Source organism: Quercus lobata, chromosome 9 (genome assembly GCF_001633185.2).
Source record: "Quercus lobata isolate SW786 chromosome 9, ValleyOak3.0 Primary Assembly, whole genome shotgun sequence".
In the NCBI taxonomy this organism is placed as follows: domain Eukaryota; kingdom Viridiplantae; phylum Streptophyta; class Magnoliopsida; order Fagales; family Fagaceae; genus Quercus; species Quercus lobata.
Window position 1 is genome coordinate 28,057,762 of NC_044912.1, and position 26,071 is coordinate 28,083,832.

Genomic DNA, 26,071 nt, shown 5'->3' on the forward strand with positions numbered 1-26,071 from the left:
CTAATTTATATTTTGTCACATGCATTATTTGACATATTCTGTGCATGCATCAAGTGTTATTGGCAAAACAATATTTCTATAAATTTATTAAAACATGATAAATATATTGAAGTGAAATACAATAACAATGTCACTGAAAATATAGCATAATGAGTGTCTCATGTAGAATCATAGCAATTGAATGTCTTGTTATAGGATATCCCGCACATAGCGCGGGTTAACACTAGTAGCATTATTGTAAGGGAAGGAGGCATTATTATACCAATATCATTGGTTTTGCAAGAGGTACTACACTACATTCATGGCACCAATTCCACATCTAGGCAATATAGCCTCAATCTCCCCCTAAACCACATTGGAATTCACAGAAATTTTTTTTGGTGCTGAATTCGTAATTTGATGGGAGGGATTGTTAGCAAATGCTGATGGTAGAACTGTGTAAACTACAAGCGGGGTTCTTACCATGTGCATACCATCGATCCAACTAATTGAACCTGATACAATTGGCACCTGAGTTATGTGTTTTCCTTTAACATTCACAATGAATGTTTTCTTGTCTCCAACAGCAGAGAATGAAAGAACAGATGGTTCCACTGTGATGTTGAGAGGATCAGGTTTATCTATTTTAGCATGGTAGGTTTGAGTTTGGTGAGCCAACATTTGTAACTGTCCTAGTGAAAATGCCACTGATCTTTTGGCCATCTTCTATGGCTAGGGACAAGGAGGGATAATTAAGATCCCATCCCCTGCCAGCTTTGGTGCTTTTACAAACAGTGTTCACCAGTGACTAGTCTTAATGTTGATGTGTTGTAGCCTTGCTTGCATAGAAAATAAATGTAATATGAGAGAGATGGGTCAAAGACCAGCCCAGGATCTACAGCCTTCGTTGGGTTGAGGAGGCCAGATCCATAAGCAAATTCTCTTACATCTTCATGCTTTGTTGGGTCCATGACATATGCTGCATTTAAAAAACAAAATGTTAAGTAAAAGAGTACTAAGTGCATTTGAATACAGCTTTTTAATGAAAGCTTATCTAATTATTTGTTGAAAGTTGATTAAAGTATGAAGTCTTATTGTTGTCAGGTGAGATGCAAACTAAGCAGCATTTGGGCTGGCTAAATTGGCAGTCCTTCTCTTCACCTGTGGTCATGAGTGCGGATTTGATTGCTGCAGGAGACCAACTTGGGTGAGTGGATTTTACATCCAAGTGCTCAATTCAGAAAATAATATTTTCAATTTTCCTAAGGTAAAAAGAAGTGACAAATATTAAATTTAGTTAATTTATTTACCTTGAGAATGTCAGGAGTGATCGGGTTGGGACCTCTAGATGAAAAAGAGGCAGCATAGGGAGCTGTGAAATCTTGTATTTCCTCACTTACCATAATAGTAGCTTCTGGATTCCTGAGGAGGTAATCTCTCATAATCAACATTGCTATCATTTTTTTTTCCCTCTCCCTTGTGTGTGTGTTTGTTTCTCAAAAAAAAAAAAAACATTATTATCATTTTTCAAATGTGAAAAATATGAGAGTAAATTTATAAGCTATTATGTGTAAAGTTATATATGTATAACAATAGATTTGATGGTGAATTAATTACTTGGAAGATCTTATGTACTCCAATACTTTAGAAATGTCTTCGGTGCTGATGATTGTGGTAGGCAGAGGGAAAGGAAGTGCAAAATTATCAAAAGGTCGACTAGGCATTATGACACCTGCCCCGTTTGCCATCATAACACCAGAACCATCTGAGCGGTCTTCACAAAGAACAATTTTACCCTTTACTTTGTTCATGTCCAATGCCCCAGGAATACAGTACTTTGAAGTGAGGGAAATGTAATTGCCAGAAAAATTTGTAGCATCTCCACCCCATATCAAAGGAAACGGGGTACCATTGAGCTCAAAAGCATTTACAACAGATCCCTTATGATATATTGATTCAGAATAAAAATCAAGAAATGAGTAACTTGTTAGCTAAAGGTTAGGACCATGCATTTAAAAGGTCAAAGTGTTGTATATTGAATAATCCCTTACCATAAATATCTGTCCGTTTCCAAGAACCAAGTGGGGCATAAATTTCCTGTCAATGCCACTAGCTGCCACAGTTAGTGACCATGGTGAGTAATTTTGGATAACTGCTCGTTCTGGTCCATAATTTCCAGAAGAAGCTGAGGTCAATATCCCATGTTTCATTGCATGGAAAGATCCTATTGCGACTGGATCTTCCCAGTATTGAAGTACAGTTGGTTTTCCGATAGAAACTGGTATGAGATCGAACCCATCAGCAATCGCATCATCAAAAGCAGCAAGGATATCTGCAGCATAGCATCCGGCACCTAACCAACAAGATTTGTACGCAGATTCTTGCTTCAGGGACTCCACCCCTTGCTAGCCTCTCAGCTAAGCCAAAGTAAATTGCTCTTTTACCTTTCTACCTGCTGCAATTGAAGCAACATGAGTACCATGTCCCTGTGAATCTCTTGGAGATTTGATGTCTTGAGGAGAATATAAATCTAGGCTATTGTAGTACCGAGCTCCAATGATTTTGCTGCAAAAGTTTTAGCCATTTCATGAGCTATTAATTATCAAGTATGAAGATTAAGAAGGTCAAATGATCAAAAAGATATCTCACTTGTTGCAGGCAAATTTGTGGTTAGTTTGGCAAGTTCCTTTCCATTTTGCAGGTGGAGGGCCAAATCCTTTATCACTAAAGCTTTCTGATTCTGGCCAGATTCCTGCAGAACAACAAAAGTCCAGTAATTTACCTGAAGATGGTTTAAAATGGAGCCTAAAAATATTAAGTACATTAGAGTTTCACATTTCCACCTGAATCTATAATTCCAATAATTGCATCTCCTACTTGAGAACTTCGAACATGGGATTGATTAAATCCCAAAAAGTCCCATGATCTTGTTGTGTGAAGTTCAAACATGGTGTTAGGTATAACTGAGACTACTTCTTCCATCTCTGCAGTTGAAAAATCAATTTAGTTCATGAAAACTAGCAAAAGAAAACAATCATATTATCAGTGCTGAATACACGCATGAAGATGTCACCTGAAGAGGTTACAACTTCTTCATCCGATAGTTTAGCTGCAAATCCATTAAAACTCCTTCCGTAACTGTAAATGAGTGAATTCCTTTGCATCTTCCGTACTGAAAGTCAAAATGTTAAAAAACAGAAGATTCACCTAATTGTGAAGCTATGTTGGGAAAATCACACGAAAAGATAGAAGGCAAACATCATGAAACACAAAATTGCAACCAAAATGTAAATTCATTACAATCACTCATAAACTCTCACAAACGTAAGGTGTTCTCATACAAACGCACTAGAAAGGAGCTTTTCTAACTCTCGCACACCAAATAACAGATACACCACCACTATGTTCATGGGATTATCACACCTCTTTAGCTTTTTTTTTTTGGTTTATCAATATGAGACTCACAATCTTAATAGAAATTATTGTTCCTTATTATTATTTTAACCAATATAGGATTCCAAAACCAATAAAGAGATTTCTAAACTTATCCCTCATGAGTTGGAATTAACAGTGTCTCAACAAGCCTGTGAATGATGACCTGAATGGCTCCACAGAAAAAAAATTACATTACTGTTGAAAAAAAAATATGAACTCTGTAAACAAAATATCATGAATTCATCACTATTTAATAATTCAATTATTTGTGACCTTCCAAGAATTCTTTCTAACATAGAGCAATGCATGTCGTAAGGCGCGGATGCTTCCCTTGGTTTGTCTCCCATATATACAACATGGACCTGCATTTGAAACCAAACTCACTCAGAAGTTCTAAAGAGTAACTTGTATCCAAATTCTTTTTTGATTCCATAATGAACAAAACAATCAAAGCAGAAGTTGATCATCAAACCATTGTGCGTCCCTTTTTAAAAGCATTGAATGATATCTATGTATTAAAACTAATATGTGCAAATTGGTACTCGTTTAAGGTGATCTATGTGAAGGATTTCACAATTTGCTCCAATACCAATGGGCTTGGTCTGCGATCGAATGCTATAAAAGATTTGTGCCCCTCATCCTTCACCAATTGGTCGTTGGATGGATCGGTAAGGCACACGGTCTGACAAGTGGTATCAAAGTCCCGGTCATAGGTTTGAGTCGTTGGAGCCGCATTGTGAGGAGGGATTGTGAGGGATTTCACAATTCGCTCCAATACCAATAAGCTTGGTTTGCGATCGAATACTATAAAAGATTTGTACCCCTCATCCTTCACCAATTGGTCGTTGGATAGATCGGTAAGGCACACGTTCCGACAATCTATGCAGCTTTTAATTGCATCTCTCAAGGTTGCACGCGTGTATAGATTACAATGAACACCGCTTTAAAAAAAGAAAAGAAAGTAAGAAGTGAAATTTTTTTTAAAGTTGTAAAACTTATTACACCAAGCGTATAAACTGTTCAAGAACTTGTAGTACCTTCCTCTCTTGGGAATGGCATTGCATCACAAAGGCTATTAGAAGGTACAGAAGAGTAAGTTCTCGTGGCTTGGCCATTTTGTTGTGGTTTTGTTAGGAGCTTTGTGACTAACGAGGGTGAATTGGTTTCTCAAGCATGGAGATTAGATTTCAGGTTATTTATAATAAATCATTAACAGATGGCTTTTCAATACCATTTGACCCTTACTATTATTCCGAAGGGTGTTGTAATTTGATCCTAGTGAATTATGATTTTCATTCCATTACTCTAGAACTAGAATAACGCATAAGGGAAATGTCATGAAACTTTATTGGTAGATGCCAATGACCTTAATGGTCTAATGGCAGCTCCAAGAGGGTCTCAGGTTCAAGACCCCGCAGGGACAGGGGTGGGGGTAGATTTACAATATTTCTAACCATGACAAAAAAAAAAAAAAAACCTTTATTGGTAGATCTTTAAGTTTAGACGTGGGATTATTCGGTGCTGTCCTTAATGATAAAAAGAGATTAGCAGGTGATCTCCAAAAGAGGAGAGTAATAACTAAGAGCTCTAGTAGTGGTTGGTTCTAGTTAATTGAATTTGTAATATTTCTTGTAATTGAATAAGATATCTTGCATGCAAAAATAAGTTGGCCTATATAGGTTTAAATCTTATCACATCTATAATTAAATTAAAAAAAAAAAAATCTAATAGGTCTGATTTCTTTATATAAAACTTTTATTTTATTTTACCCAAAAAAAAAAAACTTTTATTTTATTCTCTTGAGCAAACAGAAATTTTTGTCTAAAAGGCTCGGCCCATTTTCCAATTTTGTCTAAAGAATTTCTAAAGTTGTAATCCTTAAAGTTTGTATGTAAAATGATCTAATTCAGTCGTTAAAATTTGCCTAATTTTTCAATTTAGTTTGTAGAGTTATAAAAACTTGTAATATGATTACTCTATTTTTTCCCATAATTTTCTTATTATTGGCCAGATGGTCCAAACATGAAATAGAGAATTATTTAGAAAGTGAAAATTCTCGTTCTATTTTTTTTTTTTATATTAAAAAATAAATTTCATTTCAATTTCACGTAATTGAGCCACTATGGTAGCTATATGGCACTTTTAAAGTAATTAAAATATTATTGTTTGGATTATCATCAAAGTAATCTATATAATATTTAAAAGTAGCATCTCAGTCTACTTTGATCTATTTTTGTCAATTTCAGTCTACTTTAGTCCATTCAGTCTAATTAGGTCTTATATGGTTTACTTTAGTCCATGTTGGTCAACTTCGGTTGATTTGGTTTAATTCAGTCCACTTCTACCCATTCGGTTCATTTAGGTTTACTTGCTTCATTTTGGACTAATTGAGCCTTAAATATTTGATTCTTTTTGTAGATTTTCTTTTCAGATTTTGACTCAAAAATTACATTTTTTTTTCCTTAAATTTTAGGTTGAAAAGTATGAAATTTTATTCTATTTGGGCCAAACTCTTTAGTTTTAGGTGAAAAAGAAAAATATGCATTAAAAATTAGAGTTATTGGCCATAAAAAGGCAATAAAAATGATAAATATTCATAGGAATACCTTACAATTCAAATTTTAATGATATATGCATTATACCTATATTTGGAAAGGAAAAAAAATTCTACAATTCTAAACTTATATAATAATTTAAACTTAATGTTACATGTGTTCCATGGAATGGGGGTTTACAATTTTTTTTTCAAATATTCTTGGATATGTTCAAATTAGTAAGTTGATTATGGTATTTTTTTAAAAAAATTTAATAATATTTTCCCTATTTATATAAAACAATATTATAATTATGTAATTAAAATATTGTTATTAAATTATGTTATATTTATATATATACACCACTATGTATCATTGTTGAATGCAAAATACATTGTATGTTCCATTACATAAAATTTATAAGAATAAAAAATACTTTTAAATGATACATGCATTATATTCTTATAAAATAATTATATTATATTTTTCAATGCATCGCGTGACTTTGCAAATAGTTAGCATCGACAAGAATTAAGTAGTGTCCATGAAGAGCCTTGTACAGTTTAGTGGTATTACTTGGTTATTCCCTCTCATTTATTGTAGGGAAAAAAAAAACACCCCTATAAGTTGGCATAAGAAGAATCAAGGTAAGCTTGTTTCCTCTCTTTCCCTTTCAAAGAATTTGTAAAGTTTCAAAATGCTTTGTTTTGATATTTTCCTTCAACTAGCTAGTAAGACATTTTAAATGTCACAACCCGAACCTCCACGGGTGTACCTCTAAGGGGGAGAAAAAGAAGGCCGCTGTGAAGTTAAGTAATTGTTGAAAAAATGGCCGAAGTCTTCGTTTTCTCTTCATATTCTCTTATGTTCAACCTAAAGTTTATTATTTAGATTTTTTTTTTTTTTTTTTGAGAAGAAGTTTATTATTTAGTTGATTGTATCTAACCTGTCCCAAGTTAGATTAAACAATCAAATCAACTATTCAAATAGAGCAAGACTTAGGTACAGTACCTAAGTTTTTGCCATGTGAATTTTTTCTTATGGGATGGAAGTGTATTTTTTAGTTGAGTAGTCACATGCCTGAATTTTAAAAAGGGAGTCTAAGGAACAACACCTAAGGTACTGTACCTAAGCTTTATCATGGTATACTAAAGCTAGTCACTATGTTAGTTGCCCCTCTCCTCATTTCATAACAAAAGGGAACGAATTCAAGCCAAGAAAGAAAGACCCCTAAACTAATATAGTTACTGTTGTATATTATATATAATATCTATAAAAGCAACCTTTGAGCAGTTCAAACTTACTTAGTAGCTCCCCAAGAAATGCGAGGGTCGCTTAAAGTTGGGTTCAAATGGTAGATAAGACTTTACTTTTTAAATAGCTAGCCAATGTCCAGGGATGGAGCCAAAGTTTTGAGTTAAGGGGGCGACTTTATTGCTAGTTGTATATAGCGATTTCAACCTTTGACTCTGCTACTACTTAGCCATTGAGATATATATATATATATATATATATTTTTTTTTTTTTGTATCAGTAAGAACAAAATTATTTTTGTTTAGAATTTTTTAAATGACAAGGCTGTTTATTTTAAATAAAATTGGTTAATTGAGCATAATTTTTTTTTTTTTAAGTTTTACTATTGGTAATTTTTGTTGTTGAGCTATTTTTTTTGGGCTTGTATATTTTGTTTTAGATTTTAGATCTATAAATTTTTTTATAGTCACTAAAATGAGGAAAATACTAATGCTATAATTTTTTTTATTATAAATTATTGATGTAATAAATGGTTACTAGTAAGTAAAAAAATGATGCGAGTGGTGGGTCCATGTGCAAACCAATAAGAATTTGCTATCAAAACCATTTGTAAAAATGTTGTAAAAAAGTTTGTGAGTATAGCATTACTCTTAAAAGAATCAATGATATTGTTTAAGGAAAAAAAATGTAATTTTATAGAACAAAATTGCTAAAATTAGTACACATATATATAATAATATTTTTTTAAAAAACTTTAGGGGGGGCCATTGCCCCCCTAGTCCAAAGCTAGCTACGTCCTTGCCAATGTCCCTATAATGTGTGGATATATTATAGGTTCATTTTAAAAAATTCTGTATCTAGCATTTTTTAAAGAATTATGTTCATGATCGATGTATAACCTATATGAGAGTTGACCATAGATTCGAAAAACTTGAGCCACTCAACTGACCTGGTTTGATCCAATAGGTTGTGAGTGGTTTCGACTGGGGTGGTGTAAGTTTTGATCCATATACCTATACACATTTTTTGTTTTCATTGGAGTCTGATTGCCTTAGTTTTTTACATGTAAGCTTCGTTTGGGTAAGGCGTTTTGCGTCTGCGTTTAAAGTAATCTTTTTTTTTTTTTTTTTCCCCCAGCTTAGCGCCTCTTGCACTGTTCATGTCCCATGAATAGTGCAAATAGGTAAACATGAACAGTGCAAATAGGCAAATGAATAGTGCTAAACAGTAGTGAATAGTAACTAGAAAATATTTTTTTTTATTGTTTTCAGTTTTCAGTTTTCAGCAAAATAAACGGTATCCAAACGCACACGTAACCTCTCTCTCTCTCTGAGATCAATCTCTTTCTTCACGGACAATTTCGTTTTCCCTTGTTGTCACTTATTTAGTTGTCAACCCCTTTGTCATAGTTTTCTTTGTCAAGTAGTTTTTTTGCCTTTGCTTGTTTAATCATTTCGGTTTCTTTACCCACCAAAAGGCTCCGGCACTCTGTCCACAACTTAATTAGACCGTTGTTCCTCATGCATTTGTATTATACTGTAACAGGTGTTGATTTTTTATGACTGAATTGCATATTTTATTGTATTTAGTTTGATGATTTTTTCTTCTTAGCTCTAGCTTTGTGGGTATGATTTTCTTTTGAGAAATTTATGTTGAAAAGTACTCAACCATCCAAAATCTGATTGACTACTCGAATCTAGAAATGCTCTCGATCATTTAGACAGTTAACAAGAAGTGTGAAGATCACTAACTCGTCATTATAGGGTCAAGTGAGGGGTTGACCCCAAACCTAATTCGACTTGACTCGTGGACACCCTTAATTTATACTATTATTAAGTGAATATAGCTTTTTGGTATCCACTTTTGTACTTTTAAAAAAGAACCCTATTACCTAATTGAATTTTACTTCACCTTAAAGACAAATCAAGGATATAAAAGTAAATTGGATAAATTTTGAAACTACCCATCAAATCCTACTCCTACTAACAATATCCACACATACCCACATCATAATATAGTTACAAATAGTTTCAAAAAGTAATTTATAAATTTTTTTTAATCATTCATTTTAATTTTATGAGTGAAACAAATTTTCTCATTTAAAAAGAAATAAAAGGAAAGAAATAGTCTCTGAACTCACATAAAGCAAGTGTGAAGAGACTAGTACTTATTATGTTTGATAATATTTGAAGAATTAACTTCAACTTTATTACATGTCACTAATTAACCATATATAAGGCTGCGTTTGGCTCTATGTAAAACATTTTCCAAGTGTAAAATATTTTTAGGTGAAAATATTTTTAGGTGTTTGGTGGCATTTTAAAAAATGTTTTGAAAAATATTTTTAAGTGTTTGGTTATGTTCTTGAAAATGCTATAGAAAACACATTTTCTACTGGTTGCTCACATTTTCTTAGCTTCCAAATAAATATATAATATCATTTCTCAATATATAAACACAAAAAAAACAAAACCAAACAAAAACATTCATCAAATCCGGTCAAATTGAGAGAGGAAGGAAGAGAGAGAGAGAGAGAGAGAGAGAGATAGTTTGAGGAAAAGAGAGGCAGATTGCGTGGCGAAGGCAAGATTGCGCGGCGGAGGCGACTGGGTCACGGTGGGTCGCTCGACTTGCGGTGGTTTGCTCAACATGGGTAGAGAGAAAAAGGATAGATCAGTGACATGGGTGGCAGAGGGAGGAAGAGGGAAATAGGGCAAATCGGCGATGGAATCGAGCTTTGCTTGATCGGCGGTGAGAGGCACGGCACAGACGACAATGGAGTCGATCTCGAGTTCAAGTGACCGGCCTCTCTCTCACTGATCTTGGGAAGCTCTCTCCCTAGTTCTTTTGGCTTGGTGTGAGTCTGTGAGGAGAGGGATGGGTCAAAGGAGGACGAGGACAAGGGATGGGTCGGTGAAGATGAGAGATGGGTCGGCGGAGTGGCTTGCATGCATGACAGTGGGGCCGTGTGTCGAGGGGTGGCACAACCCATCATCGGCAGTACCCTCTCTGGGTTTTCCCTTTGAGCTCTCTTTGTCTCTCTTGCTTTAGTCTCTCTTTAGATTTTCAGTATGTAAAACTGAGTTTGAAGGTAAATTGCATGTGAAATTCATTTTACGGTTCTGAGGGCCAAATTTTACAGTCAATGAAATGGTTTTCAGTTTGACCAAATTTTATGTGCGCAACCAAACACACATCAGGGTGTAGTATTTTCCCAAATTTTACCTTCAAACTTAGTAATTTATAAATTTTTTTAATCATTCATTTTTATTTTTAGGAGTGAAACACATTTTCTCATTTAAAAAAAAATAAAAGGAAAGCAATAGTCTCTAAACACACGTAAAGCAAGCGTGAAGAGGCTAGTACTTATTATGTTTGATAATATTTGAAGAATTAGCTTCAACTTTATTACACGTCACAAATTAACCATATATAAGATTCACAAGTGTTCCTTAGAGTTTATTAGGTTTTAGATTTTGGTTGGAAAATCTTGATTAAAAGTGTCTTATTATAGTCCTTTTGTGTTTATAAGTATTGTCAAGACTGTTGCTTAGAAGCCAAAGTTTACTGTGCAAGATATGGGTTTTTGACACCTCTTGATACCTATTTGACCGATCGAAAATGCCATCTTTTGACATATTGTTGACACCCTATTTTGCAACTTGCATTTAATTTCACATGGAGGGTAAATGGGTAATTTCACCTTAGAAATTTGCATCTTGATTCTGGTTATTAGATCCTTAATATCATTTCATCAAAATGATCTTGATGTTGTAACAATCAAATCGACTAGTCATAAGCCCTAATCGGACCATCAGATTGAAAGTTATCATCAAATCTAATTTTAATGGCCGAGATGTATTATTACAAATTGAGTTCGACTATATGTGATCATGAACAATTGATTCCAATTGGTTATAATTATAATCAATTTGAGATTAATGAAATGTCATAATTTGATTGGCTATGACTACATTTTATGGTGAAGTTGCACACACTTAATTATTTAGATAGTCAAACATTAATTATTCAATGAGTAATTTGTGCAATTATCTTTTAATTAGGGTAAATTTGGAACTAATTAAGTCTGAAATGAGATTGATTGGAGCCTATTAATGTTAATTGGAAACTAATTTGGGACCTATTAGTGAGTGTTTGGATTGCGCTAAAACAGAGAGAGCACGTTTGTGTTTGTGCATTTTGCTGAAAAAATGTGGGTCCCACAACATTGTTCACGAACCCACAAAAGTCATCCAAACACAGATTTTAATATAAATTTGGGTCCCACAGCACTATTCACACATTTAAAAATTATTTTGCTACAGTATTTTCAGTTTTCAGTAATAAGTGGTATCCAAACAGACCCTTAATGGTAATTGTGCTGAAATTATTTTCTAACAAATGACCTCTGCTCACCATTTTGTTGGTATCTCTCATAATATTTTGAATCTGTGAATAATGTTAATTTTCCCAGAAACTAGACATCCAGGGCTTCAATTTGAGCATAAGAACGAGACAATTCCGATTAGAATTGAGTAAGATATGATTTTTTGAAATTAGTTCTACAGGCTGTTATAATAGCTACGGAAAAACCGAATTTTGTTTGCTTCTCACTCTCACTAATCTCTACATTTAATGCACCTGATTTCCCCAATGGCTAAAATAAGGTCTAGGTTTATGATTCTTTGTCAACTTTCATTAAATGACATTCTATTCATATTTTCTCCACCACTACTATATAAACCTCCTCTCTCATCCATTCTAAAACACAAAAAAAACCCTCTCTCTTCGCCTCTCTTGAGTTCTAGTGAAGTAGAGTAGTCTTGTTATATCTTGATCTTCCTGAAACTCAAGGTATTGACTGAGACTCACTCTCCCTCTCCTAACTCTTTTTTTCCTCCACTATTTTCCTAACTTATTTTTTGTGTTGCCATGATGAGAATTTAAGATTAAAGTATGATAGTAATTATTTAAATTCCTTTTGAATATGTTTGAATGTTCTTAAATTTTTATATGCATTCTTCACATGTTTTCGGTTGTTCATCTTATGTTTATGCATGACACTAGTTTTGATCTTAAATCCACGTACAAAATATGAAAAACACGTTTGTTTCATAATTCTCTTAAATCCTTGAATCTAGGATACCACCATCCACACACATTTATTAGAATTTATTTTTCAATCCAAATGCAATGCTTAATAAATTGAATTAGGATTTATCACATGCCCACACATTAAATTCAACATGCAAATAGATTGATAACATATTGGATGATGTGATATGAATGTTAGCCACTATAGTATAGAAAACTGGTTTCACCGAGCAAGATGAGTGCCTAACATCTTCCCATCTTGTAATATAGCCTCTAACCTTAGATCAAGAGTTGATAGATCAATGCTTATCCATGTAATTTTTAATTTCTAGATTGTAATTAGGAAACAAAGCCATGTACAATTTCTTATGCTCAATGTAAATTTATTAGCAAATCAATAAAATGAGGAATTTTTCAATTTTGGTTTTCTTATTTATTCCAATAATTAAATAAGTGGCGACTCTTTTATAAAACTCTTAATCTAAATGGGAAAATATAATTAGCCGAACCTCCATTTTGAGAGACAATAATACGACTCTACCAATTCACTTGGGTTTGGCCCAACATCAAACAAAACGGGGCCGGGGGCGCGATCTCTCACACATATCAAACTTAAACTCGATTGATTGAATTAAGCAAACCCTATAAAGACTTTTGGAGTTGCTCTTGGTGTACATTTGAAGGTTTTGTGCCTCCTACTCTCAAAAGTCTCTACCAGTGATTAAGTGAATCATATATTAAACTGGTGGTGTTGAAGTTATTGCAATACCACCAGTTCAACTCACACATCCTTACATGGAAATTACTTGCACATTACAACCAAAGGCCCTACCACGCAATCAGATCTCTTATATATGGAAAGGTGATCCCGAATATCTCGGGACCCTTCTCTTTACAAGGAAATTCCCCCGTATCAAGGGATTCGGGTTAGCTCTTTACCACTATATAAACCACAAATCTTACTCTTGCACTCTTGAGTTTTTGGAGAGTCTTTTATTACTGATTTAACCTTTGGAGGGTCTTTGGCCGGTACCCCATTGGTGCCCTTTGGTTAGTTCTTCTCTTTTGTTTTTCAGGTACATCCATTGGCACGTGTGTGGACGATTAACTCACTGACGATTTTTGTGCATCATTAAAAAAATTATTTCAAAATAAAAGTATAAGGTTTCCGTGCATCACATGAGACATCAACTTGTATATCTAATAGATGGTCTAATAATCCATTCAATCCACTTCAGTTTAATTTGGTCCACGGTCCATTTCAGTCCACTTCAGTCCATTTGGTCCATTTTGGACTAATTGGGCCTTAATGTTGACTCTCTTTGTTGGTTGCCTTTTTAGTTTTGGTATCAACATTTTTTTTTTTCTCTTAATTTTTGGGTTGAAAAGTATTGAATTTTATTCTATTAGGGCAAACTCTTTAGTTTTGGGCAAAAGGATACAAATAAAATAGGTATTAGAAATTAGAGACATGGGTCCTAAAAAAGCAATATAAAATAAAAATAATAAATATTCAAAAGATTACCTTAAAATTCAAATTTCAATAATATAGGCATTATACTTATATTTGGAAAAAAAAAAAAAAAACCTACAATTCTAAACTTACATAATAATTTAAACTTAATATAACATGTTACATGTGTTCCATGAAATGATGGTGTGAATTTTAAAATTTTTTTTTTTGAATATGTTCAAATTAATCAACCAATTATGGTATATTTAAAAAAAATCTTTTTAATAACATCTTCTCCATTTATATAAAACAATATTATAACTATGTAATATAAATATTTTTATTAAAATTACTTTTTTATTATATATTAGTATTATTGTTGTTAAATGCAAAAATACATTATATGTCCTATTACATAAAATTTATAGAAAATACTTTTAAATAACACATTCACTATTTAACTTACAAATTTTACATTATATTTTTATAAAATCAATATATGCGTGGGTTTGCGACTAATATACTATAGAAAAGGAGCATATCATCACCTACAATTATTAGGAAAATGTTAAAGATACTTCATTTGACAATAGAAGACTTACAAACTATCATGACAAATGATGAGATTTACACATTATGAGAGGAAGGATGTATATATCTGATTCATGATATAGTTATTGCTAAAACAATGGTAACTTGGCCACATCTATCAATTTTACTATAGAAGACTTAAAAACTATCATGACAAATGGTGAGATCTACAAACTATATGAGAGAAAAAATGTACATATCCAATGTATGAAATAATTATTACTAAATACTGATGAGTCAGCCACTAGTGGCTCTACATAAAGTCCAAGATGGTCACAGGACCACCCTGGCCTGAAAAAAATTATTATTATTATGTATAAATTTTAAAAATTTATAATTTTTTTATGTTAGAAAAACTGGTTTTGCATCTCATACAAAACCCACAGCGGAAGCAACACAATGATCTACTTCATTTATGAGAGATAATATGTAGGGGTGTTCACCACACTGCACCAAACCCTCTCTATATATTAATATATTTAATTATTTTTAATATTAAATATATTATTAATAGTTTAATAACCCTAGTTTTCAAAAAAAAAAAAAAAGGTTTGATAACCCTAGCAAATGTTGATTAAGAAAGCCATCTCAAAATAAAGAAAAACTAACTCAATAGTTTAAAACTTGGACCAAAATAAAGGGAAAAATTAGTTTTGGGCTGGGTAGAAAAAGCCCAAAATTTGATACATATACTAATTTCAAATCATTCAAACCGCATCTTATACATCGCACCACATATGTGATTGCAAAAATGAGGTGCGGTGCAGTGTGGTTATGGTTTTGGTTAAACTTTAAACCACACCGCACCGCAAAGTGCAGTGTTAGAAATGACCCAAAACTGCATTGCACAGCACCGCGAATACCCCTACATGTAACTTTGAATTCTAGAACAAAGAAAGAAAGCGCACTTTGGTGTAGTGAAATTCAAAAACAACACTTGAGAATACCTTCAATCTTCATTTCAATTCCACATGGTTTCCAAGATGAATGGTATCTCAATCAGTTCTTGTGTACCAAATTTTCCTTTGGAAAAGTATATTTCCAAGATATTGTAGAGAAAAACTGTTTTCTCTTTTTTTAATCATACGTACATATTAACTACATTGACAATTACTTTATTTAATAACTTTTATTAAATAAATAACTGATTATCTAATTGGGTTAGCCTTTTGGGCTAGCCCAATTGGACTTAAGTGTTTGGCTTAGGATGAGACCAAAGGGACTAATAAGACTCTAGCTCCAATGGGCCTTAGACTTATTTGTCAACTCTTGACAAGCCCACAGTTACCATTAATTATATAACAAGTACCACTATGAAAATATAATTGCATTCTAGGCCTTATTAATAAATTATATCCCAAGATTCTAATATGATATCATTTTACCCCTTCATGAAATATCCATAGTGAACAAAGTCATAATAAACTGTCACTTTGTAAAAAATTATTTTATTCCTTGATACCCAATTTAATCTTTTAGTTATTCATATTTATGAAATCTAATTTCATAAAATATGAACTTTAGTAACTCTTTACTAAAGTGGCTGGCCCTGAATAACTAGTTCCATTAAACTTATCTCAAGGGGATATTTCGTGTCTCTATAGAAAGAGATTATGGATTCTATCTTGAGAATATGTGTTCCCTCAACACTACGTGTGGTTACTCAACATATTGAAGTTTTGACCATTAATCTAGATCTCACTCCTGATATATTAAAGTAACCTACATTTCATGATCGGGTTCGCTATCCTCTCAAGATTGAGGGTCTATGAAATTAGAAGTCGTGAGATTAATGATTCAGGTGACAGTTGTTAATTGAATAATTAATCTCATAGCGGTCTAGTTCAATATGTTTTACACACTTAAGACATATCAACACATTAACTAGAAGTCTCTACTTCCATGATCAAGACAAACCATCTTAGTTGATATGTTATAGTCTTCGCAAATAAAACGTCCAATTTCATTACCAACTATGAACTATATTTTGATTATACAAGGAACTCGTAATTTATATCTTCTGTAACTAAATCGTATAAATCACATACAATGCATCTTAAGGACTATGATAATATCCAATTAGTTCATTTACAAATAGTCTCATATAATTAAATAGTTTAACTATTTATAACATGCCAATAAAGTGGATTTTAGGGCATAAACCCTAACATTTTATCCTTAAAAAAACTTTGTGACAACCCTAAATTTTTTTTAGGCCCAACATAATTAAATTTTGGATAAAATTTGGCAACGAACTTGGTTGTAAGTTATGACTACAACTCCATTCAATATTTTTTTTATTAAATGTAAATTTTGACAAATCCACCATTTAATTACATTTTCTTCTTATATCCTCCATATTTGCAAAATTTTAAGAAAATCAAAGATCAATAGCTATGTCATCAATCAAATGTTTAAATTTCGAGTTTTTATAGTATAAAATTATACATAAAAAGTAAGTTCATAGATCGAATAGTAAATAACATCCGATTGGTATGAAATTTGACATGTGTTTTAAGAACATAGAGAACATGCAATTCAATGGTTAGATTTTCAAAATATGTAGAATTGTTAATTTGTTTAGTAAGAGTTGTAGTCTTGTGTTACGACTTAGTCTGTAGCCAAAATTTAGTCCTTAAATGTTAGTCCCCTTAACAATATATTAGGTCTTTACAAAAAAAAAAGTCCAAGAAAGATTTTAAAAAATTAAAATTTTAAATGGGATGTAGCTTGCAACATTGATAATAAGACTATTATGTAATGATTTCAAAATAAGAAAATTCATAGAAGGAAATTGTAAGACTTTATATGTTTGCACGTGTGTGTGTGTGTGTGTGTGTGTGTGTGTTTTGTCATTAATATATGAAGTTTTCTTTTTATTAGACTTCGTATAATTTAAGTTTCTTAATGACCACCCTCAAAATTTTTTTGGAGCCGCCACTGGATTCAACCCCATCATTGAATATAACAGGAGCAGCGAAGGCTAAGAGTTTGTTTGGTTGGGAGGATGAGAAAGTGGGAAGATAGAAAATGGAGAGATGATGGAAAAGTGGGAGGATATATAGAAAAGATTTTAGTTTCTCTAATTAGTATTTAGTTGGAAGAGTGGAAAAGTAGAGGGATGAAAAACTTTTTTGTTTGGTTGTGAAGAAAAATTAGAGGATAGAAAATAGAATTTATATAAATTTGCTCATATGCCTTTATTAAAAAATGATGCCCATTTTTTTTTAAAGGAAAACCACCAACCCAAAAAAAAAAGAAGAAGCTAATCATCTAGGTTTGTTAAAGTATAAAAAACATGCCCAATTCAAAAGAAAGGGAAGCAGTATGTTTATCACCCCTAGGAAGAAAATAAGAAAAATATAAGAAACAACCAAAACATGAAAGGAGTAGTTCAGTAATTTGACTACAATTGCTTTTTTTTCTCTCTCTATTTTCTCCTTAAATCGAGGAGATAGTATATTTGTGGGTTTTGAGAGAAAGCACCTAGGCTCCACATATTTTTCTTTTTTCCTTTCCTCCTTCCAACAGAATACCCACAATATTTGTTCTGTTCCATTTTCTCTTTTTTATTAATTTTTTAATTTTTATTTTTTATCCTTCTTAAAATCCACCCAACCAAAATGGTTAGTCCCTCTTCTTTGTATACTAGTAGTCTACTCTGTGAGTCAATTCAATAGATAAGGCACAGTTATAAACTTATGCAGCATAACTCATTGCCAGCTTGGTCTGCAGACTTTGCACCAATGGAATCCGCTAGATTCAAAGAGTGCTTTGTTACAAAATCACGTTCTTTTTTTTGAGAGAGAGTTTTAATTTATGGCGTCCGCTCTTGATAATAGCTCTTTATTATCAGATTAAGACACCAATCAGTTTTGGTGTAGGCGGGGATTGAACCCTAGATCTCTTATACAAGCATCAGAGACTTTACCAGTTGAGTTACCAGTTACAAAATCACGTTCAAAGAGTGCTTTGTTAATATGAATATTTTATCCACAGCGGCTGCTTATTATTATTATTATTATTTTATTCAATTTTTTTTTTTTTACGACACATTTCATGTTAAGAATCTTAGTATCCATTTGGGATGAGCTGAAAAATTCGGTTTATCTACCCTTTCAGCTTATTTTTGCAACTATTTATTAGTCTCACTACATTTTCTGATATTATTTATTGGTCTCACTATACTATTCAGTTTATTTTTTAACCTATTTATTAGTCTCACTACAATTTTTAATATTATTTATCGGTCTCACTATACTATTCAACTTATTTTTTAACCTATTTTCTATGCTTTCAATAAAAATTTCAGTTTCAACTAAATAAGCTATGACATTAATCTAGATTCGAGCATATTTAAAGTGGATATCTAAAGCCGTGTATCATGAAATCTCTCACTACCATAGATTTCAAACATTTTTTTAAGTGGATATCTAATACCTTTTATCATGAAATCTCTAACTACTATAGATTTCGAACATTTTTAAAGTGGATATTGAGGCCCAACTTGTTCCTTTTTATTGGTCAAACTTAGGGCGAGCCTAAATTGGTTTTGGATCATGGCGAGCCTACATATTTTGTCACCAAGCTTTCACATGATACATGCTTATATAAAAATATAGTGAACATGGTGATGTAGTCCATCTGCAGCAGTGCGCAACAAGGACGGTTAGCTGGTGCGTATTAAATTATGCTAATATATAATCCCCCAACCGAACCAAACTCACATAACAGTTCAGTCACAAAAATCCCAGCAATGGAGTTTTCTTCTTGGTTGGTTGTTTTAGCCATGGCATTGCTAACCGCTCTACTCTTATTATTCACTAAAAAATCCGATTTTCAATATCACAAGCGAAAATCTCCACCAGGTCCTACACCTTGGCCTATCATAAGAAATCTAGACCTTATTGGTCCACTTCCTCACCAATCCCTTCACAAATTGTCTAAAAAATATGGACCTATTATGCAACTCAAGTTTGGGTCCTTTCCTGTTGTGGTTGCCTCATCAGCAGAAGTGGCAAAACAATTCCTAAAGACACATGACCATGTCTTTGCCTCTAGACCCCAAATTGCTGCTGGCAAGCATACTACTTATAACTATCTCAATATCACATGGGCACCTTATGGACCATATTGGCGTCAAGGGCGTAAGATATATCTCTCCGAGCTCTTTAGCTCAAAACGACTCGACTCCTATGAGTATATTCGTGTTGAAGAAAGACGTGTTTTTATGTCATGCCTTTGCAGTATGTCAGGGAAGCCAATTATGCTAAAAGACCATCTTTCGCGTCTTATTCTAAGTATTATAAGCAGAATTATATTAGGCAAGAAGTATTTTAGTGAGTCCAAAGATGAGACTTCAATAGTTACACTAGAAGAGTTCCAAGAAGTATTAGATGAGTTGTTCTTGCTGAATGGGGTGTTAAATATAGGAGATTGGATACCATGGGTCGATTTCTTGGACTTGCAAGGGTACGTTAAGCGAATGAAGGCTTTAAAGAAAAAGCTCGATCGATTCCATGACCATGTGTTTGATGAACGCAAGGCAAGGAGGGAAGGAGAGAAGGATTTTGTGCCCAAGGACATGGTGGATTTAGTATTGCAGATGGCTGATGATCCTAATCTTGATGTTAAGCTCACCTATGAGAGCGTAAAAGGGTTTATTCAGGTAATACAACCACCTATCTAGTTTAATATTCTTATTTCTGTCTTTTTTTTGAGGGGGGGGGGGGGGGGGGGGTCTTCTTATTTTTGTCTTGATTGAACTTTTCTTTTTTCTTTTTGGAAAGGCATGTGAAAAAGCTTTCTAAATATGTCTTCTAGCTATGTTTTGACCATGCAAGCACACATATATTATATAATTGGCGCAATTCAGGCAATCCACAACAAGGTTCCAGTGAAACAGATCTTACCTAAGATACTTGGTTTTAATTAAGTCATAAGATGTCTACATCTTATTTTCTACAACCTCTCTCTCTTATGTTTGTGTGTATAGGTTACACTTAAAAGAGATTCAAAACAGTTTGGCCTTAGCTTTCAAGTTTCAAGTTTTAGTTGCCCCTAATCATTGCCATCAATTCACAATCTTTTAATTTTGTGCATCAAATTCAGGACCTAATAGCTGGAGGCACAGATACCTCTGCAACAACTGTGGAATGGGCAATGTCTGAACTCTTAAAGCAACCACACCTCATCAAAAAGGCTACTGAAGAGCTTGATAAAGTAATTGGGAGAGACAGATGGGTGGAAGAGAAAGACATTCCACAACTTCCTTATATTAATGCAATTATGAAAGAGACAATGAGAAAGCACCCTGTGGCTGTATTGCTTGCACCACATTTAGCTCTTGAAGATTGCAATATAGCTGGTTATGAAATCCGCAAAGGTGCTAGAATTTTCATAAACACATGGAGTATAGGGAGAAATCCTTCAATATGGGATGCACCTGAAGAGTTTTGCCCAGAGAGATTCTTAGGTAAGGATATTGATGTGAAGGGACAAAATTTTGAGCTATTGCCATTTGGTTCTGGGAGGAGAATGTGCCCTGGCTACAGCCTTGGACTAAAGATGATTAGCTCTAGTTTGGCTAATTTTTTACAAGGATTTAACTGGAAATTACCAGACAATATGAAAGTTGAAGATTTAGGCATGGATGAAGTTTATGGATTGGCAACACCTCGGAAATTTCCACTGATAGCAGTAGTGGAGCCTCGAGTCCCACTTAATCTTTAGGCGAAAAACACATTTTGGTCCCTACATTTTCAGCCGATTTCCGTTTTAGTCTCTAAGTTTTTTTTTTACCGCTTTTAGTCCCTCTCCTGAAAAACGCTTCTATTTTATTCCCTGCCGTTACATTAGAAACAGATATTGCAGACGTGGCAAACGGCAAAGTCAAAAAATAATAAACTAATGTCCACGTGGCCTAAATTAATAATAAAAAATATTTTTTAATGCCACGTCAGCATTTAAATTAAAAAAATTAAAAACTCTCATAAAAAAAATCCTTAAATAAAAAAATTAATTTATTAATTCTAACTAAATAAAAAAAATTAAAAACTCTCATAAAAAAAAAAAAAAAATCAAAAACAAATTTAAAACTAAACCCAGCAAGAACAACAAAACCCAGAAAGAACTAAACCCAGCAAAAACAAGATTAACAAAACACAAACACGGCAAATTTAAAACTCAAAAAATTAAATTCAAACCATATTTGCAGAGAGCCTTATTTTTTTATAAATATATTTTTTTACTGGGTTAACGAAATGGTGTCGAGTACGGACACTTCACGATCCCGGAAACGATGACACGGCTAAGCCAGTACGACCAAAAACCCATGTACGAGCACCGCTTTGCTTTCCACATGTACAGCTCCGGCAAAGTCCCCTTGGGGCTAAAACGCAAGGGTTTGCGGATCGTGGTGACCGGCGGGGCTGGGTTCGTTGGGTCCCACTTGGTCGACCGTCTGATGGAGCGAGGCGATAGCGTGATCGTGGTCGATAACTTCTTCACCGGACGGAAAGAGAACGTGATGCACCATTTCAACAACAACCAAAAAAAAGATTGAATTTTTTTTTTTTTTATAAATATATTTTCAGTGAGTAATCAGAAAACGGTGAGGTTTAGTATAAATGGAAGGAGATAATAATAGATCTGGGCATTGGAGTATTTAGAGAGAAAGCTTGTGGGTTTATGTTCTTGCTGGGTTTAGTTCTTGCTGGGTTTATGTTCTTGTTGGGTTTATGAAAAAGGTCGAGTTTATGTTCTTGCTGGGTTTAGTTCTTTCTGGGTTTATGTTCTTGCTGGGTTTATGTTCTTGCTGGGTTTTGTTGTTCTTGCTGGGTTTAGTTTTAAATTTGTTTTTGATTTTTTTTTTTGATGAGAGTTTTTAATTTTTTTTATTTAGTTAGAATTAATAAATTAATTTTTTTATTTAAGGATTTTTTTTTATGAGAGTTTTTAATTTTTTTAATTTAGATGCTGATGTGGCATTAAAAAATATTTTTTATTATTAATTTAGGCCACGTGGACATTAGTTTATTATTTTTTGACTTTGCCGTTTGCCATGTCTGCAATATCCGTTTTTGATGTAACGGCAGGGACTAAAATGGAAGCATTTTTCAGGAGAGGGACTAAAAGCGGTAAAAAAAAACTTAGGGACTAAAACGAAAATCGGCTGAAAATGTAGGGACCAAAATGTGTTTTTCGCCTAATCTTTATTAGTAGTGAATTAATGTGTAATATTTTTTCTGTTGCCAGCTCTTTTGGTACGAATGATTTCTAATCTATGTTGTTCGCCTATGGCACTGCACAATGGTGTCATAGTCATCATGTACCAATGCTTTGTGTTAGTAGAAATAAAATCTTAAGCAATAAGTTAGTTTTGAAGGGGCTTCATTTTAAAATATAGTAAACGAAATAAGTTTTTTAACAAACTAAATATTTTAGTGAATCAACACTACGAGGTTCATAATGTTTTGATTGCCAAACCGTGAACAAAAATGTATGCCTTTGTGTTTCTTTCAAGTTCAATACTTTAGTTTCATAACAACTCAAGAAAATAAATTTATGTATTCTCAACAGCTAGTTGATCGATCAAGATCCTCTAAGCAATTTGTCAATGGTTCGAGAATTGTGAGACAAACATTTCTTAAAGCTTAGCATCCTTAGGAAAAATTCTTGACTCTGTCACTGGATTTCTCAAAGCACACACCCAAAAGAATAGTCAAATACTTGAAAAATACCCTCATTTTTTTTGAAAAAATATAACAATAATAATGAAGTTATCAGGGATGCACAATCCTCACAAGAAAAAAAAATCGTGGTAATTGACAAATAATATGAAAAAGTTTGATTGCACAAACTCAAGTAATTTTGACCCCAATTTTAAACGGATAATGTTAATATAAACTAATTGAGCAATTTAAAGCCCATATGTTTAAGCGATTAGACAATTACCATTAGCATGCATGGATTAACATAAAATAGAACAAATATTCAAAACACCCATAACACGCCGAAGTGTTTACAAAGAGGAAAATCCGAGTGCTGGGTGGAAAAATCTCTCTTTGGTGTATCACTACCAAATGACCCACTAGAGAAAATAGTTGCAATACATTTTACACACAATACCCCTGTACAAGATTATTTCCCTAAACTTTTCTTAAAATAATGTGATTATTTTCTAACAAAATATAGTAGTTACAATATACTAGATTTTCTAAATTATGCTATCTATTTTTGTTATTTGAAAGTATTTTAAATTTTGTAAGTTTATTTTATTTTGCAAATAATGTAATGGTTCATCCTTTGTACGTCTTGAATGGCCTAAAGAAAAAGCAAATATATGTAAAACCGTCACATATATATATATATATATATATATGAGAAAAAAAAATACAAAGACTTTAATAACGTAAGGTAATGTAATTTCGTCAAGAACCTACCAACATCACGTTAAAAATGAGATATAATTGTTAATGAAGCAGTTCCTCTTTCTACGCAAATCTCTCCTCACAATGCATAAGCAAAGTTGATCGAATGAAGAATCTTCCAACATTATGCTGAGAATGTCACATAATTGTCAATGAAGCAATTTCTCTTTCTACACAAACTTATGCTCACAATGCATCATCGAAGTGGACTGAATAGACTAAAATGAACCGAGTGGACAACATGGATCGAATGGACCAAATTGGACCGAAAAAGAATGAATGGCCCAAACTATACTAAATTGGATCAAATGAACTAAATTGGACCAAAATGAACAAAAATAAATCGGATTGGATGGAAATAGACCGTTGTAAACTGAAATGCTACTATGATGTGGTTCAACGGGAGAATAGTAACAATAAATACTATGTTTTAGCATTTAGATATTATATTTGATAATTTATGAGTATAAGGGTATTATAGTAATTGTCTAATTGTCAATGAAGCAATTTCTCTTTCTACACAAACTTATGCTCACAATGCATAAGATGCATTTGTGGGCCCCAAAAGAAACTCACTCCATGCATCTCCCTCTTTCTTTCCTTCCTCAACCGAACAAGAGAAACCTAATTTCCGATTGTAATAACAGTACAAGGATCAAACACCTCCCAACTATATTGCTCATTCCACTTGGGACCAAAGCTGTTGCTAATTGTCCTTGTTCGCTTCCACTTCTCACCATACTTTGCCACACAATAAGCATCTGTTGTTCCTACCTCATCTTTTGTCTTCATCGGTGCAAGCTCCTTAGCCTCTAAAATCCCAATCTCGGGCCTCCTCAACTCTTCTGCTGTAGGTCTAAAGTCGCTGCAATATTTGGTTGATTCGTCCAGAACGTGATAACCACCTTCCAAGCAGATACGCACCAAAATCCTGCTGGCAAACTTGGTTTCCTCCTCCTGTAACGACATGCGTCTCAAGTTTATACCATCTACCGATGACAGGTTGTTTAAAATAATCCAACCTCCAATCCACATCCTGGAAGGGAATTTTACACCTCCCCAGAAGTTCATCCTTGTCAGGTGCAACTCTGTCTTCAACACTTAAAATCAACGGCTCATCAAATGGTTCCGCCACTACAAACATTAAATCCTCATTCCAAAGAGGATTAACAGTCCTGATCTGAGAAATTCCGCTTTTTAAAACCTGATTTCGCAGTTGAGCCTTCACAAACACTTCAGGGGACCTGCGCTTATCACTTAGTTGCAAGTCAATAGCTTCAATTACATTCACCCTTACATCGGAAAGCTTTGGAGAGAGGTACACCCTGGAACGAATATTGGCAATATCATCAGTTCCACCAACTCCAAATGCATCTGAACACCATGCTTCAGAAAATGCTTCATCAGCTTGAGTGCCCATCCAAACAGCCAGCATCAACTCTCCCTCAACCTTTTTTCCCCTATCATTGTCGAAGCTATACCACTGTGGCGCCAATGGATTATCCGGGGGAACCCGTGTGGGAACCCTATTCAAGTCAAACGAAACCAGACCCATGAAAGCATTGTTTGCATTCTCAATGTCCTTATCCTTCACAATAACTTCAAGTACCGAAGACTGAAGTCGATCTTTCGAGATAGCAAACACCTGATTCCAATTGGTCTCAAAATGGGGAGTCGTAACCTTGATGGATCCAAATAGGGGTCACAAGTACCTGCGACATATTTTTCAGGCAAATCCTTGGCCTTGACAACCTGGACATGAGATAATAAATCTGTTCAACGAGCTCAGAGCCAGTGACCTTTTTCCCTCCAAGAGAGGGTTCGGTCTCTTTCAACGAAAACTCTCCTGGTGGGGTGGGTTTCTGCATCTTTTGGTTTCAAAAGCGAAGACACGAAACGGCAAAGAACTGAAGTTGAAGATGAAGAGTTTGATGTTATAGAAGAAGGACCTTAGTTTCAATTAGTATTTCAAAGGTTGCCTAAGGCATCGGTAAAAACAGGATCAGTTAGCCAATGCCTAATACTTAACTTAAAAAGTGATTTACAGCTTATATATGTCATAAAATCAACATATCATAATATATTCCATTAAAAAAAAAACAAAGCATAATATTAATCCTAATTATTGAAGTTACTCTCAAAAAAAAAAAAAAAAAATTGTTGAAGTAGATTATATTAAAAAGAAACCCTAAAATATATAACCTAAACCAATAACAGATAGATAAGAGTTTTTTTTTTTTTTTTTTTTTTTTTTTTTTTTTTGAGAAGGAAAATCTTCAAGAGTAAGATTTTGAAAATTG

The 26,071-nt window shown here is 33.5% G+C and overlaps 1 protein-coding gene and 2 pseudogenes across 1 annotated transcript; 1 reads left to right on the forward strand and 2 right to left on the reverse strand.

Annotated features, from left to right (window-relative positions):
- Positions 1 to 250: 250 nt before the first annotated feature.
- LOC115958987 lies at positions 251 to 4,538 on the reverse strand (annotated as a pseudogene).
- Positions 4,539 to 19,096: 14,558 nt separating this feature from the next.
- LOC115958939 (trimethyltridecatetraene synthase-like) lies at positions 19,097 to 21,072 on the forward strand. The gene is made up of 2 exons (XM_031077214.1): positions 19,097 to 20,008; positions 20,452 to 21,072. Exons 1-2 carry the CDS (start codon positions 19,097 to 19,099, stop codon positions 21,070 to 21,072), a joined length of 1,533 nt encoding a protein of 510 aa, XP_030933074.1.
- Positions 21,073 to 24,395: 3,323 nt separating this feature from the next.
- Positions 24,396 to 25,639, reverse strand: LOC115961520 (annotated as a pseudogene).
- Between the last annotated feature and the right edge of the window lie 432 nt (positions 25,640 to 26,071).

Excerpts from the sequence above, each read along its gene's own strand:
- LOC115958939 (XM_031077214.1), top strand. The coding sequence starts at position 19,097 with ATGGAGTTTTCTTCTTGGTTGGTTGTTTTAGCCATGGCATTGCTAACC. Across the intron at positions 20,009-20,451 it reads GCGTAAAAGGGTTTATTCAG|GACCTAATAGCTGGAGGCAC; the intron begins GTAATACAACCA and ends CATCAAATTCAG.